Source organism: Ceratotherium simum, chromosome 4, assembly GCF_057802395.1.
Source record: "Ceratotherium simum simum isolate JZ-2026a chromosome 4, ASM5780239v1, whole genome shotgun sequence".
Lineage (NCBI taxonomy): Eukaryota > Metazoa > Chordata > Mammalia > Perissodactyla > Rhinocerotidae > Ceratotherium > Ceratotherium simum.
This window is the reverse complement of record NC_141903.1, coordinates 10,299,990-10,317,339: the sequence shown is the minus strand read 5'-3', so window position 1 is coordinate 10,317,339 and position 17,350 is coordinate 10,299,990. Positions and strand designations below refer to the sequence as shown.

Sequence of the window (17,350 nt, the reverse complement as noted above, 5' to 3'; positions counted from 1 at the left end):
CTACCTTATAATGTGTGGGCTGGCCTGTGTGGCACTGGGCATGTACCTGTGGCGTGGGGAAGTAAACACAGTGATGTTTCCAGGGGGACAGCAAGAAGATGGAGGATGCCAGCGCTTACCTGACCCTCCCTTCTTATCGACACCATGTGGAAAACAAGGGGGCCACCTTGAGTCGAAGCTCCAGCAGTGTTGGGGGGCTCTCTGTCAGCTCCCGGGATGTGTTCTCCATTTCCACCCTGGTGTGCTCCACTAAGCTCACTCAGAACGGTAACGGAACCATCGAGAGTTGTGTGTGTGTGGTGTGCATGCATATGCATGCATGTCTGTGTGTATGCATGTGCAAGCCCAGGATGGTCCTAGTATGGACAGTTTAGTCCAGTGATAGTAATTCTGCTTGTCTGGACTCTATCTTAGTGGGCTTGCTGGGTTTGCTGAAGTGGCGTATGAAGCCTCAACTGCTACAGGAGAATTTAGAGAAATTGAAGATTGTCGATGGAGAGGAAGTGGTGAAGGTCAGTGGGGCTTTGTTTTGTTTGTACTCGTCCACCAGTGACAGAGCTTTAAATCATGGGTGGCTTCAGGGGAGAAATTAAGTGTTGAAGGAGATGGGACTTTTTCTCTGACAATGGGACACAGTGTCCCAAGTTGCCACAAGAAACCTTTACTTGGAAATCTGGGGAGTGATTTGGTTCAATGACACTGAATATTGAGCTGCAGAAAACTATGGTTGTGCTCAGTCTCTGGAAATAGATCAGCCTGGTGTAAATCCCAGCTCATCCACTTGCCAACTTTATGTGATAATATTATGAATATGACGTGTCTCACAGGGTTGTTGTGAGCATTCAAGGTGATAATATTTAAAAATTAGTCAGCATAGTCTCTTACACATAGTACACAATATTAGAACTAAAGCATATAAAACATACAATCTTCAATAAATAGTAAATATTAATTATTTTTGTTGTTGTAAGTTGCTATAGTAATATGATCTCTTTATACTATCTATACGTTACTGTTAGAAATAAAAAGTATTCTTGGTTTCCACTGCTTGGAGAGCATGATGCATTTGCCATGAGAAAGGGAAAGACATCAGGGCTCACACTTTAAGTGAACCAAGCAGAAAACAGTGCAAATGTCAGCTGTGTTTGTTGTGCCCTCATGGTCGTGGAGAATACTGTGTCTGAAGTGCAAATCTAATTAAAGCAACCCTCTACTCCAGCACTATGAATTGTGACAAGTGTTTTCCGCAGGTCCTGGTGATCTTGTTTCCACCAGGAACCTGGTACAGCTAGAAACTCTGAGATTATACATCTTCATGTGGTAGCTCTGTGTTTTTAGGGACTCTAGGAAATATTGACCCACCCTTAGAAAGGAGGAGTATCAAATTTTAATTAATTGCCCATACATAGAGAAGCAATGGTAGAATTTCCAGATCAGTGCTTTAAATGTGCACTATTGACCCACCTACCTGGTTCAGCAATGGCAGGGAAGTTCCCTAGACATCCTTTCCCAAGGTCTGTCAACTTTGGGCAGCTTGATGAAGTCATCTGGGAGGCAATTCCATTGTCTCTCTTTTGCATTTTTTTTTCTTTTTTAAAAAAGTTTGTTATTGAAGTATACTATACATACAGTAAAATATGTACAGGGCACTGATCTTACAAGTACAGTTCAATATATTTTTACACATGTACACACCCATATACCCACCACCTAGATCAAGACGCAGAATATTTTTGGCATTGTGGTAGGTTCCCTCACACCCCTTCTTGAGAGCATGCTGACTTCCATCATCATAGATGAGTTTTTGCCTGTTTGTGAATTCATAATAATAGATTAATAAAGAATGTACATTTTTGGGTCTGACTTATCTTACTCTACACAGTTCTCACGAGGTTTATCCTCCTCGTTACATATAGAAGTAGTTTGCTCTTTTGTATTGCTGTGGAGTATTCTATAGTGTGAAAATTGCACCATATATTCATTTACTCTGCTACTGATGGACAATTGGGTTGCTTTAAGTTCTGGCTCTTATGAAAAATGCTCCCTGGACCTCTTGAACATGGCCTGAGGTGGATGTGTGCTCTCATTTTCTTGCGGATACAGTGAGGAGTAGGATTTCTGGGTCACCTGCACTCTTTCTTAATGCAACCTTCATTATTTTATCCAGTTTCTTCAGGACACTCTGGATGCCCTCTTCAACATCATGATGGAGCATTCTCAAAGTGATGAGTATGACATCCTCGTCTTTGATGCTTTGGTAAGAGAGAGGGGACAGGTGTTTAGTGACATTAGACATTAATATGTGTTTTACTGTGAGAACACTGATAACTTGTGGCTCTCATGATCCTTTTCATGAATTTTTTGGAGACATTGTAACATTTGGCAACCAGACCAATGAATGAGCTGCTGTTTCCTTTCCTTTGTTTCGAGTTCATTTGAAAGCATGGGCAGGGAGAGTGAAAGGGGAATTTTAAGTGTTGATGTCAGATTGGCACTGGTTGAAAGTACATCAAGCTGGATACCATGAATAATCGTTTCTGCTTTCCATTAATACTGGAAGTCCTTGGCCAGGTTGTGAAGCACCCAAAATGTTTCCTGACTCTCCTTTTACCTTCTTCTTCCTCATTGTCTCTGGCTTACCAGAGTTATCACACTCCTCCTGCCTACCCAGAACCTTTTACAGTGGTACGCCATCCAGATCTTTCCTCTTCCATCTTCCCAAAAGGTCTCTTCCTCCTCTCTCTGTCCCAACTCACATTTTCTCAGTGTCATGTCAAAATAAACATAAGCATCTGCATTAGGGTGTTGGTGACCAATAAAGTTCTAATATGTTCACCCCTTGTGTCAGTGACATTTACATTTTTAAAGAGGTTACTTGGATACAACTGTGACTTAATCCACTGCTTCCCAGGATGCTCTCCTGGAAAGGTAGCCCTAAGGAAAGATGCTTTGTGACAAAAAGATCCTTTGATTAAATAACTTAGGGAAGTGCTGAACATTGCATGACCCTCTGGGAGATTCACAATGCATGTAAGTATATTAAAATACTCTGAAAAGTCCTATAATAAAGAAGACAGCCTAGTGATAACCTTTGAGATTTGAGATAACTTTGAGATCAAGGTTTGAGATGTCTCAAACTTACCTGACCATGAAACCCTTTTATCTTAGAACACCCTGTAGCTCACTTCATGAATGCTTTTTAGGAGAGACACTACTTTAAGGAAAATGACTGATGATATATTAGTGAGCTAATTCCTGCAGAAAAGAATTTTGATGGAGGTTTAGTCATGCCATGTGAATATGGCTTCCTGCCCTGAGTCTGCCCCCATAACACTGATTCTTTGAATCTTCCTCAGATCTACATAATAGGACTCATTGCTGACCGGAAATTCCAGCATTTCAACACTGTTCTAGAGGCTTACATTCAACAGCATTTCAGTGCTACCTTGGCTTACAAGTAAGTAACTACATATGGAAATTTCTTGTCCACCTCCTACTTGCCCTGCCAGAATGCCTAGGGCAAAGGAACTTGAGTATTTTCCTTTTGTCACAACCCTCTGTGAGTTCTCTCTTTTCTGACAAAACCCAATCCATGTCTGGGTTATTTGTATTAAATAAAAATATGCAAACTCATAGTTTGGGATGAATACTTTATGGTGGCAGAAGGACATGAAAGTATTCATTTATTCATTCATTCAGTGAGTCAGCCATTTATTGTGGTACTTGTAGTAGACAGTGGGATTCAAAGGCTATAGAGAAGCAAGTGTACATGCCAAGTAGCTCATTATGGTTTGGGTATTGGGAACTGAGGGTTAGAGAGGGAAGGTGATGCTGGAGTGGTTGGTAGAGGCCAGTTTGTGAGGGGTTTTGAAAGGCGGGCCAAGCAGTTTGAAGTCTGTCTTTCTGGTAATGAAGAAACATGGAAAGTTTCCAAGCAAGGGAGTTCTATGATATTATAAGAACATTTTCGGTAGGAAGAAAAAGCTGGAAAGGACATTATCACCACCATTATTCCCACTCATATCCTGATTGTGACTAGTTTTTCTAGTCAAAAGATTTTTTGTTTTTCCTCACTAGTTTTTCCTTTGTTGGCTTTTTATGGGCAGGAAATACTTATTTACTCCCTGTATTAAATATATTTTTTTAAGCAGAGTTATTTTTATGTTTGTAAATGAGTGAGTGAGCTTGGCTATACTACCACCTTTAACCTTTGATTGAATGCTTTATAATTTACTGAGCAAACTAATTACCATGCTGTGGGCTGGAAAGAGATGTATTTTGAAAATATAATTCTTATTCAGGAAATTGATGACGGTGCTGAAGACTTACTTGGATACCTCCAGCAGAGGGGAGCAATGTGAGCCGATCCTAAGAACTCTGAAAGCTTTGGAATATGTTTTCAAATTCATTGTTCGGTCAAGGACGTTGTTTTCACAGTGAGTACTTGTTCTGTAAGAGTGATTGACTAGTTCTGTAATTCCTCTGAGACACAACAGTATTTGTGCCAATGGAGAAACTCTTTTACAAAATTGTAACAGCTGTTGATCAAAAACAACTTAAAAATCCAACTTAGAGAGTTATGAATAGGTGGTAATTGTTCCTCTAAGTTCATTTGGGGAAAATAAGAAATCCTAACATGTTGTAGAGTTATATTTCATTCAGTGAACAAGATTTGTAATTTGAGACTCCTCTGTATTTCATCTATCATTCTTCATTCGATTTGAGATGTGGCGAACACTTTCCAGGAATCTATATCAATGATAGAGGCACTGGGAGTGGGGAGAGCAGAACTCAGGGAGTTTGACATTTATTTGGCTCTAGCAGGTTGTGCATGACAGATGAGCTGGTGTTTGCTGTTGACCTGTCTGTCCTTGAGATCCTAATGGCCAAGAAGTGAGCTGACATGTTAGAGCAGCTAAGAGATTTGATGTTTGATGATCAGTATTACAGAGGTTAGCTGCTCTTTTGAAGGGCTTTAGAGATGGAGGCATTCAAATGCAACCTGCAAAAGAACAAGTTACGTTCATCCTGGCTATAAGGCAAAGTTAGGCAGGGATTTATTGTACAATTAAAGATATTCTAGGATTTTTATTCCTAATACTAGTTCTATTTATCCTAGTTCTATTCTCACCCGATCTTCTAGGAGACTCAGACAACTATACCCCAGCCAACCTGTGTATGATCAAGTTGGTTGTGTGTGATGGAAAATAAGAAAAACTTATAGGGAATGTATTGTCCAGATTCTTATCAGTGCAGATGAGGACCGCTCAACTCAAACTGACTTAGAGAGAATCAGATTTTGTTTTACTTCACATTATTGAAAAATCTAGGGGGTAGATTGGCCTTAGGCGTGGCTGGATCCAGATGCTCAATGTCATCCTCATAGTCTCTGTCTCTCTAGATCTTGGCTCTGCTTTCCTTTTATTGGTTGCCTTCTGAGGCAACTTTTCCAATGTGGAAGCTAATGGAAACCTCAGGTTCATATTCTAGTTTAAACAACCCTAAGTTCCTTGTTGTTGCAGCAAAATTCTCTGCCAAGAACTGTCTTTGGTCATGTGCTAAGATGATAAATAGTGTGACCAGGGGAATGAATATGCAGATTGTGTAGTTGTGGTCACATGTACACCTCTGGAGCCGTGGGTTGAGTCTGCCACTTAGAGTATGGCTTTGTTTAGTTGGAGAGATGGTTTTAGAAAAGAAAGTAGAAGTCTGTAATCATCATTTTGTTCATGGTGATGGGTAGGCTACGAAAGTTTTGTACTTGACAAGGTATCTGAAATGTGTAATCATTTGGGATTCTCCTAAAACATTCTTTGAGATTTCAGGTGATAAATAGAAAGAGATGGGTATCTTGAACTATATCTCAAAACATATGTCACTTGGCTTATTCCAAAAGTGAAGTAGCTGTTTCAGTTCCTCTGCTCTGTCGGTTAGCCAAGACAGATACTGTGTATTGAAGTCTTAGGGGTATTCTTCCAAGTTCGAGAGATACTTGTCAATTATTTGAAAACCAATAGGACACAACTGTGGGTTTTTCTGAGTTGAGTTTCTTGGAGGAGTTCAAGGATTCAAACATTGTAATTTCAGATTAATAAGCAAAGGTATTTTATCTCATCTTGCAAGTGAGAACTTCAGATCTACAAGAAGAACAAATCTTTTCCATTTATCATATCTTCTGCCCCAGTTTTTCCTTTGGTTTATTTATTTTACTCCACCTCCCTTCCCCTTCCCCCCTTCCCCCCTTCCTCCCTCCCTCCCTCCCTTCCATCTTATCTCTCTTAGTCTTTGTCTCTTCCCTCCACTGGAATAAGGAGCATTTGTACATTTGCTTTCTTCTTCTCTGCCTCAAGGCATGTCATCTTGAAGAACCTCTAGCTCTCCATTCAGTTTAAATTCAGTGCTGTTGGAAATCTAAGTGACTTTTGGCTTCTTAAAGAATGGAGTGATCTGTTATTCCTTGCTGTATGCCCAACGTAGCATAGAGAACATCACTGACACTCATAAAATACTTGTTGGTTAAGGTGCGTTTTGGGAACTAAGGGAATGCACTTGGTCAGAAGAGCTGTCTCTAAGGTAACCCAGGCCTAATCTTGAGTCGTTTCTTTTTTTTTTTTTAATTTTTTTTTAATTTTGTTTTATTTTTTCCCCCAAAGCCCCAGTAGATAGTTGTATGTCATAGATGCACGTCCTTCTAGTTGCTGTATGTGGGACACGGCCTCAGCATGGTTGGAGAAGCGGTGCGTCGGTGCGCCCCCGGGATCCGAACCCGGGCCGCCAGCAGCGGAGCGTGCGCACTTAACCGCCAAGCCACGGAGCCGGCCCTTGAGTCGTTTCTCATGAACAAAAATGTAGGCTGACCTGCAAGGAAGGTCTAGGACCTCATGCTGAGGGAAGATAGGTTTCCTGTGTCTTGTTCATTTTAGAATCTTTAGCAATGGTTTGCTCTCCAGTGGAGCATCAAGGACGTTGGGAAGTGATGGAGGTATTTCCCCATACTAGGAGGGCATTTACTTGGGAAACTAGAAAATAAAATGTTCAGTGCTTTGAGATTTCTACTCCAGGTGGTGGGAAATCGTAATATAATTATTACTGTTGAGGTTTATTGTGTCCAGTATTGTGTTTCTGTTTCTTGTTATTTCTTTGTCTTCTTTCCTCATGCACATAATTGCAGCTGATCTAGCTCCCATTAGTTATTGCCATGCCATTTTGTCTTTGCACATACTGCACACGAATATTTGCAAGGACTACAAATTTTCCTGTATCAATATGGAGGATGCAATTGGGTAAGGGAGGAAGAGAAGTTGTTGAGAAGGATTGGAATTTTTTTTAGGATTATTTATTTCTATCACATAGCCAAAGAATGTGATTTTCCTGTCCCCTCTTCTGTCACTAGATCCTGAGTCAAAGTCTGGGGCAGGTGTCTCTGGGCACGGGCCTGTGCCATAGCTGCAACGGAAGCTGGCAGAGCAGGTTCGAGCTTCAGCTGTAAGGAGGCAGGCTTAAAAGTAAGGGAAATTCCTAAATTGTAGGAAGTGTGTCCAAAAGATGCTGGGTGGCCCTAAATGCAACCAATATCCACTAGGCTTTTCTAGAATGACTGATCCCCTGGGAGGTATACAGCATAGTGAGGAATATTCAGAAAAGCTGAAGTGATTATCTTCTAGGCATTGAGCTTCATTACAGAACTCCTTGAAGTGCCTTTTATCCTGAAGCTCAGACAACCAGCTGAGCTGATCCTCAAGGTTCTGAGCTGTGGAATTACTCAGTGTCTGGAGCAGCTTGCTGCCCTGATCCCCCTCCGACTGGCCAGGCACATAGAAATGAGACTGCAGGAAGTCTGTGAGGATGACTCTCTAAAAGCGAGAAGATCCAGGGCATCGTACTGCAACAGGATTTGCTTCCACTTGTCTGTGTTCCTGGCAAGTCCTAATGCTGCCATAGGCTGACGCAGGAGGCAGTGTGGGATAATGGTTATGCTCAGGTTGCACTGGTCAGTGTTGGCTCAGTGATGGTCAGTGTTCACACTGGACAGACCTTGGAGGGAGTCATATTTCTGTTCCTATAAGCACCTGGCTTAGTGAGTGACCTAGCCTCTCTGAGACTCAGTTTCCTCATCTATAAATGGGGATAAACCAGCTTTCAGTGTTTTGATGATGAAATGAGATTACGTGTGCAAAATTCTCTACATAGTATCTGTACTCATTCCATAAATGTAATAAATATTACCATATTTTCATCTGGGACAGACAGCAAGAGTGCTTGCTTCAAAAACTCAGATTTAAATCAGTAAGAGGAAGTTCTGGTGTCTTGATTCATGCTCAAAATTTGGCTTACTGTTCATGCTATCCTAAATATTTCTTGCTGTGTATTTTTTAGGAGGAGACACCTTTACTAGGTGTCTGCACTTTTTTTTGAGGACCACAATGTAGAGACTTTTATAGCCCCATGAATTCACCCTGGTCTGTTGCTGGCCCATTGGGTGGGCCCTGCTTATGTGTGCCGCGCTCACTCCCCCGTGTGTGAGTGGGCAGGCTCCTGTGGCCCAAGCAGCCATGTGCCCAGCTCTCTGTTCCCTGCTTGCTCTGCCTGTCTTTTCCTTTGCATCATGCCTTCTGCTCTCGTTACAGACCTGCTTATTCAGTGCTTGCTTTCTCCTCCTCAGTGTAATCCCAGTCTCCTGGGGCTGCTCTGCTGTCCACAGACTCCTCGTTCACCACTTCGTCCCTGCCCCCTTATGAGGGGCAGTCAGCTCAGCGGTGAAAGGCACAGTTTCCAGAGCTCAGCTACTTGGGTTTGAATTCTGCGTTTGCATCCCACCACTACCGTTTACTAATGTTTATCACCTTGGGCAAATCGTTTAATCTGCCTGAACTCAGTTTCCTTGTATGTAAAACACGCATGTATGGAAACACCTTTGCAGGGTTGTTGTGAGATTAAATGAGCTAATGGGTCACACAGCACTTAGCACAGTGCCTGTCACACAGCAAGTGCCCGCGGTTATTATTTTTTTTTCAATTATTTTATTGTGGTCATAATGGTTTATAACGTAGTGTAATTTCAGGTGTTCATTATTATTTATCAGTTTCTGTATAGACTGCATTGTGCTCACCACCAATAGTCTAGTTTTTATCTGTCACCATACATATGTGCCCCTTTACCTCTTTTGCTCACCCCTCAGCCCCCTTCCCCTCTGGTAACCACTAATCTATTCTCCTTATCTATGTGTTTGTTTTTCTTCCACATACGAGTGAAATCATGTGGTGTTTGTCTTTCTCTGTCTGCGAGCTTATTTCCCTTAACAGAATACCCTCAAGGTCTATCCATTGTTGCAAATGGGACGATTTTGTCTTTTTTATGGCTGAGTAGTATTCCATTATATATGTATATACCACATCTTCTTTATCCATTCATCAGTTGATGGGCACTTGGGTTGCTTCTACATCTTGGCTATTGTGAATAATGCTGCAATGAATATAGGGGTGCATAAGCCTCTTTGAGCTGTTAATTTCAAGTTCTTCGGATAAATACCCCGTAGTGGGATAGCTGGATTTTTTAATTTTTTGAGAAATCTCCATACTGTTTTCCTTAGTAGCTGCACCAGTTTGCATTCCTACCAGCAGTGTATGAGGGTTCCTTTTTCTCCACAGTCTTTCTGACATTTGTTGTTTTTTGTCTTGGTAATTATAGCCATTCTGGCAGGTGAAAGGTGATATCTCATTGTAGTTTTGCTTTGCATTTCCCCAATAATTAGTAATGTTGAACATCTTTTCACTTATTTTCTCCATCAGTCCTCACAAAAATCCTATGGAGAACCTCATCTCCTGCCTTCATCTCCTCCTACTCCTCACTCATTCTGTGCCAGCCACACAGGCCTCCTCTGCGCCCTTCCCCAGGCATCTGCTTGCTCACTCTTTCTCTTCTTTCACATCTCTGCTCAAATGTCTCCTTCACTACCCTATTTAAAATATCAGCCGCGTCCCCCAGCACATCTGATTCCCCTCCCTGTCACTCTACTTTTTGTCTTTTTTCCCTCTCCGTAGAATAGTCCCATGTTAACATACTATACAATAATTAATTATGCTTTTGTTTACTGCCCTCTCCCTGCTAGAATATCAGCTCCAGGAGAACAGAAGTATTTGACTGTTTCGTACTGTATCTCAAGCACTGAGAACAGCACCTGGCACGTAGTTGGCACTTGCCCAGTATGAAATGGGACACCATTTCTGTCTCCCTTTCACAGACAAGAGTGCTGAGGCTTAGATTCAAATGCAAAGTTTGCACAGCTAAGAATTATCAGAGTGAGTCTTCACTTTCTACTTCATCCGACTAAGCACATTTGAGAATCAGAACTTTTCCCGGACCATGCAAGTATGAAGTGTGGTTGGCCAAGAGGAAGGGCTGTCCTGAGAGGGAGCAGCTCCTCCTGGAAAGGTTGACTTGCTGGGTGCCACAGGGCTGCTGAGAGGCACGAGGCTGCCGGGGTTTAGGTGCTGTCATCCCCAAGCACAGCAGGATTTCAGTAAAGGAAACGATGGCTTGGAGCAAGAGATGTCAGGAAAGACATCCTCACCATTACGGCGGAGCGGTCCAGGCAACCGTGACTTCATCCTCGTATCCTCCCAAGGAATAAATAAAGAAAAGCTGACCTGGGGCCGACCCAGGTGAGCTTGAACTCCTTGGAAACTAGTCACTAATCAGGGAAAGAGAAACACACTCAGCATCCTGATGGAAGCAGCAGCATCTCCAGGAGTCATTCTGTCCTGCTCCCCAGCCCTCACTAGGAGCCGGGAAGTCTGGCAATGGTGTGTACAGTGCCATTTGCCTGCCCTGAGGCTGCAACTCCATTAATGAGGCATCAAAAGAGCATGGTTCACACCTCCAGCAGACACCGCCAGTCTGGCTCACTTCACCCAGGGGCCAAACATCATTGCCCTTTCTCTAACTGCCTTCAGCATCAGATGACCTGATGCTCTCTGATGCTCTCTCTTGCCTTTTTATTTTGCATCTTGCTTTATTCTGCCCGCCCCACCCCCGCCAGCTCCTACTTTACCCTTCCACCAGTTCAATTTCTTATGTAAATACTACATAGCCGTTTATCCTCCAGGTCATGAATATATTAGGCAGCAAAATTGTCTGAATACAGCTCAGGCATGCCCAGTGTAGCCTGCAGTCGGAGAAAATACATAAGCCTCTGACTTTTTAAACAAATATGAGTTTAACTCGAAGGTACTTGCTAGCGTGATTTGTTTTCATTGTTCATGTATGAATAAATATTACAATGTAATCATCTGTTTATGCTGAGCAGAGCCTGAAATGCCGGTCACATTGCTATTTCTGTTTCCCCTGCATGTAATTTGTTTGCATGTTAATGCCATTTATTCCTATGTAAGCCTCTGTTTTCGGTTTTGAATATAACTTCCCTTTTCGATGACAGTAGTAGCTCAGTAAACTGCACAATTGCAGTTAATGAAATTATTTTATGATAACATTAACTGGCAGCACATCAGGATGGAAGAGAAAACTGTCATCAAAGGGATATTGTTGAACAGTTACTCTTTAATTTATGATTTTGTGAGTTGCTACAGTGCAGAGGGGGAGCTAACAGCCTGTTTCTTACAGACATATGTGAAAGTGCTTTGTAAACCGTTAAGTAAATTGCTGTTACTATAACAAGAAATTGTGCATGTGCATGCACTTTTAAACAGTCGTTTTTCCCTTTGCATATGGAAATATTGGTAAACTTTTGTTGAGCACCTGTTGTGTGCTAAGGACTTTGTTAAGTGCTGGGAACTCTAAATTAATGTCAGACTTCCTCAAGTAGCGCAATCTAGTGGGCAGGAAAAACATGAATACTGGCAATAAAATCTCAGGTCCCAAGGAGTAAGCAATGCTCAGTGATATGATACAATGGAGGCTTGCAAATGGTTCCTAGGGTTTGAATGACAAACTCCAGTGCAGGAGGATCAGTAATTCTTCTCGGAGAGGGTGATGTTTTAAACTAGATATTGAGAGGTATTTAAGAGGCCCGCCCATTGGGAGAAAAGAGAGTTATGAATTCCAAGTAGAGGAAACAACATATGAAATACAGCTTCCAATTACGCCTGATACTCCGAGGTACCATTGATTAGGCCCCTTGTCTGTGCTTGGTCCTGTGTCACTTTCACTCTACTTCACTTAATACTCACAACAACCCTGCAAAGTAGAGGTATTATTACATTCATTTTACTGAAGGGGAAATTGAAGCCCAGAAAGGTGCAAAAAGAGACTCTAGGTCACACAGCTCGACGCTGATGGGGAGGGAGCTGACCCTGAAGCCTAGGTTCTTTGTGCTGTTCTGTGCCCACCCATGAATAGCCTATTTGTGGAGAAGAGTGGTTAGTGGGTGAAGCCATGATGGTGGAGCAGTGGGGATGATGCATCTGAAGAGGTAGGTTGAAGCTAGGTTGTGAAACACCTTGAATGCCAGACCAAGGAGTTGACCTCATTCTCTACACCGAGGGATATTGGCATAGATGCTTCCCTCCATTCTCAGAGCACAGAGTGAACACCCCAGCGGGTATACAAACTAATCCCCTGGGATTGGGTAAAAATATTAAATTTCTTTATTTTGTCCCAAGACAAAGAAATTAGATTTCATAAACATTTGACTTAGAATAGTACATGGATATAATTTATAAATAAATAAGCATCTGTTGAGAATCATGCTTAAAATTTTTTTCTCATAGGAGCAGTTTAGAAACTCTTGCTTTTGTCAAGGGGAGCCGTTGAAGTTCTAAAGCAGGAGATTACCATGATTAGATTCACGTTTTAGAAAGATTACTGTAGAAGTAAGTTTAATACGTGGAAGACAGTGTAGAGGAGGGGATGCGGGAGATCAATGACGAAGCTATTTCAATAGTCCAGGCAAGAGGATTTGAACTGAGGTTGTCAGAGTGGGGCTGGAGAAGAAGGAAAGGAAGAAGACAAGGGTTTATCAGTGGCAAGATTGCCTAAACTAATTGCATGTGGGAGTGGAATTGAAGGAGGGGCCAAGTAAGCGGATCTGAGGTTGAACTTTTCTGGCCCATTTGGTCAGACATTGCTCATTAGCATGATGAGTACAGGGGAGGAGCAGGTTTGAGGGGGAAGATGGTGTGTTTGGTTTGAGAAATGTGAGGTTTGAGGTGTTTATTGGCAGAGCCTGGTGGAGATGTACAGCAGGCAGTTAGCTACAGATTTGGAGTTCAGGGGATTGGAGAATGGAGGTACAGTTTTGGTAGACATTAATCCAAAGAGGTATTTGAAGCTATAGCACAAGGTGAGCAATACTATAAAACTCGGGATGAAAGCCAGGAGATTAGCATGTTGAAAGGATGGACGAGGGGAGAGTCCCAAGGAAGGAGGATTGGGGACATAGGAGAGAAAGCGGGAAGGATTAGCATTCTAGGAGCCAGTAAAGGGAGCATTTCAGGGAGGGAATGCCAGCAATATCAACTGTTCCAGTGAGGTCATGGGGACTGAAAACTGATCAGAGGCAAGATGTTTTGCAATTAGGAAGGTCTGGTGAACGAGCCCACCCTTTCCCAGAGCTTAGCATCTTTCCTAATATCCAGTCAGGAGGGCATTGGGGGGCAGAGGGATCAGAGCTTTGAGGTGCAATTGATTTCCCATCATGTGCACGTGAATTACTTACATTGTGGATTGACCTTTGCTAGTGTGTAATCCTAGATTGCCTTCCCCCTGCCCATCCTTCAGATGCTGAGTAAACAGTTCCCTATTTGGCACCAATCTCATACTCTGCTCACAGCCAAGTGTAAGACACTGGTGTTGTCTGCTTCCATTGTCCTTTTAAATGGCTTAATTTTGCAGAAGAAGACTATCTGCGCTATAGATAGTTAAGAGGAAAGCCAAGGAAGACACAAGATTTTTATTCTTTCAGGTTGAAGCGGTAGACAATTTCCTTTTCTTGTTAACTCCTTGTTAGAAGTGTGGGAGCTAGCTTGCTGGCAGAATCCTTGCCTTCGTGCAAAAATGGCAGTTTCTGTCAAATGCTGAGGCTGATGTTTCTCAGAAAATGCCTTAGGTGGGAGATCAATTTACTGAATAAATATGTAGATTTAAGAAATATGTTTGCAAATGCCTGTAACTAAGTATGAACATGCAGGATAATAAAGGGTCTAGTTTGCCAGGGGGGTGAAATTCACCAAGCTAACATAATTGTCAGGGATACTGAACCGAATAAGGATGACTAGATGTACTTTGTGATCCACTTCAAGTGCATTTCATACAGACATCACCCCAAAGTAGAATTTATGTCTTTAATAGGAAATAATATGTTGCTCAGTTGTTGGGCTTGCTGCTTTGTATTGTGTCTTTGGGGTGGACAGAAAATTAAAAAGAACTTAGGAGGTGCATATGGTCACTGTCCTTCAAGTCTCCACACTATTCCCTCTGTCTCTCAGATCTACTCTCCTAATGTAGCCGATTGCAAAAAACATATTCATTCACTCATTCAATAAACATTTGTGAGTCTTACTATTTGGTAGTGTGCTAATACTTAGATGGTGAAGAGGGTTTGTGTCATGTGCCACATGGATGGATTGGTGGTGGCTGCCTGGTCTTGTGTGGAGGAGGACACTGAGACTGAGTTTAGAGGTAGCTGTACAGGGAGCTTTGAGTGACTAGTGGTACCTGAAATGGGCAGCTCAGTGGGAAGTGGCAGAATTGTTAATCCCTGGGTTAATTACACAACTCTGCACAGCAGTAAAGGGCATTGAGTTCAAGCAGAGTGCATATTGTCCTGCAAAGGATTTTTGTTTTAGATTATAGTAATTCCATAGTTATGGTTTGAAAAGTATGTTTTCATAATACCCACAAGCCTCTTTGATTACCTCTTGTAAGATAAAACATCCATTCTTTAATTAGGTTAGGGAACAGACACAGCCTGTGCATCCTCAAACCACTGGGTAATCCCTTTCATTTTTTCTTGCATCTCTCAACTCTACTAACATTACTGTTTTGCAGTCAGAATATTTACTATTTTTTTAAATCATATATGTTTCGGCCACCATGAATTTTTGGTTGCAGTTCGGACAAGTTTTTTTTTTTTTTAATATATGATTATAGTCACTTCTCAATTATCTGTTAATTTATGGGTCTAAAGACCCGTATTACCCAAAGTAGCAGATAGTGTCCAAGTCATTTGATTTGATCATTAGAGTGCACTATGCAGAGGTGCATACTCATGTACAGGTGAACTTTTCCTCAGAAGGATGTTCTTCCCAATCACAATTTGCTGGGCTAAATAGTATCATTAATTATTATTTCTTGATTTCCTGTCAGATGGGCATTCTAGAGGGAGGGCAGACCTGCCAGTCTTGGGTACCATAGGGGTGATAAAAATGAAGAGCTTGCCCATAATCAAGTATATTTTGTGAATAAGCCATAGATGATAACACTATTATGTCAACAATTAAGAATATCCCAGATAGCATGAACCACAGCGTTTTATACCACTGACCTTTCTCTCTTCCTGGAAACACTTTCTTCCTTTGGATTTTATAACAGAACTCTTGGTATTCCTCATACTTCTCAGACCCTTTGGGGGTCCTTAATGCTCAGATTGACCTGCTCCTCCTTTCACTCACTTCCCTCTCCCTCAGTGAACAAATTCAAACCCACTGCTGCCGTTACCACTTCTGTGCAGATAACCCAGAAACCCAGCCTGACCTTTTCGCTGAGTTCCAGATCTGTGTCTCCAGTCATTTACTTGATATCTCCCATGTTCATATCTCAAAGACAATTCAAAATTAGCATAACCAGAACCAAATGTCCCCCATCTCACTGAGCTACAATTCAGCGTGTTGCATGAGGCAAAAAAATAGTATTTTTTTGACACTTCATTTTCTGTTTCTTCCCATATAAACCACAGTCAAGTCTCAACCTTTCCCCATCTTAAATGACTCTCAAACTCATCCACTTCTTTCCAGCTTCACTACCAACTTCCTATTCAAAGTTCTCATCCTGTCACACCTGGATTACTGTGTTAGCTTTCTCTAATGGTCTTGCTGTTTCCATCCTTGTTCTCCTATAGTCTATTTGCTATGGAGTCTTTTGAATTTCCTAAATAGACAATTATAACTCTGTAAATATGGAAAATTTTGTTTCTTCGTTTCTGTTCCTCATTCTTTTTCTACATGTCTTACTGCATTGTCTAGGATTCTAGGTCTGTGTTGAATGAAAATGGTGATATATATTATGTATTTGATTTTTTAAAAATTTTGGATGCCTTTTATCAGTTTAAGGCATCAGAAGCCCCTTTCTATTACTACTTTGATAATAATGTTCATCATGAAGCAATATTAGATTTTATTGTGATCACTAATGTTTTGAATTTATTTCTACCATCTTAGCTTTGCATCCTCCCCACCACTCTGATTTTTTTGTCTTTTTCCTTTTTTCTTTCCTTCTTTTGGATTGTTTTCAATTTTCTCACACACTTTTTCCTCTTTGCTAGTTTGAAAGTTACATTTTATATTCAATCTATTAATAGCTACTTAGATATTCTATCATACATGTTTAACTTAATAAAATCTAAAGTTAATGTCTTTACAGTCCCCCTGAATAATAAAAGTATTTTAGAAGACTCATCACCTCCCTCTTAAATATTTTGTTGAAATTGTGCAGTATTTTAGTTTTGCTTTTTTGGGGATGACTTCACAAATTAGACATTATTACTGTTTTAAACAGTATTTGTTTACATGTTTTTACCAATAAAAGTTCATCACTACTGTACTATACACTTCAAAATGGTTAAGATGGTAAATTTTATGTTATATGTTTTTTATCACAATAAAAAAAAATTCATCACTCCTCCTGTCATCTTTGACCTGCCATATTTTTTTCCTTCTTGAAGTAAATCTTTTATAATTAACCTTAGTAAATTTTATTGGTAAAGTCTCTCGAGTTTAATTACTCTGATTTTTTTCTGAAACTTGGAAGGAAGTTTTCCCGGACATAGACTTCTAGCTCTTTTTTTTTTTTTTTTTTCTTGTGATCTGCTGTTAAGGTTAGCTGTCGGTCTTACTGTGGTTCCTTTTTAGACATTCTGTTTTTTTCTCTCTGCTGGTTTTTAAGTTCATCTCTTTGTCTCTGATGTTCTGCAGTTTCACCATGATGTACTCAGGAGTGAGTTTGTTTGCACGGGTAGAAGTTAGTTTTCCTGAATCAGGAGTTTGGTATTTTTAATACTAATTCAAAAAAAAAGCCCTCATTCATTATTCTTTTTAATATTTGCATTTTCCCCATATATTCTATTATCTCTCTGAAATTTCAACTAATGTATGTTAGACTTCATTATTTTCTCATAAAC

At 41.0% G+C, this 17,350-nt stretch overlaps 1 protein-coding gene across 1 annotated transcript in view; it reads left to right on the top strand.

Annotated features, from left to right (window-relative positions):
- Positions 1 to 17,350, top strand: part of DOCK2 (dedicator of cytokinesis 2) — a 401,533-nt gene that overhangs the window by 67,338 nt on the left and 316,845 nt on the right. The window contains exons 18-22 of the mRNA XM_004428542.3: positions 84 to 267; positions 415 to 512; positions 2,168 to 2,257; positions 3,357 to 3,457; positions 4,302 to 4,436. Of these exons, the coding sequence (XP_004428599.1) occupies positions 84 to 267; positions 415 to 512; positions 2,168 to 2,257; positions 3,357 to 3,457; positions 4,302 to 4,436 (608 nt within the window). The remainder of the gene's footprint in view (positions 1 to 83; positions 268 to 414; positions 513 to 2,167; positions 2,258 to 3,356; positions 3,458 to 4,301; positions 4,437 to 17,350) is intronic.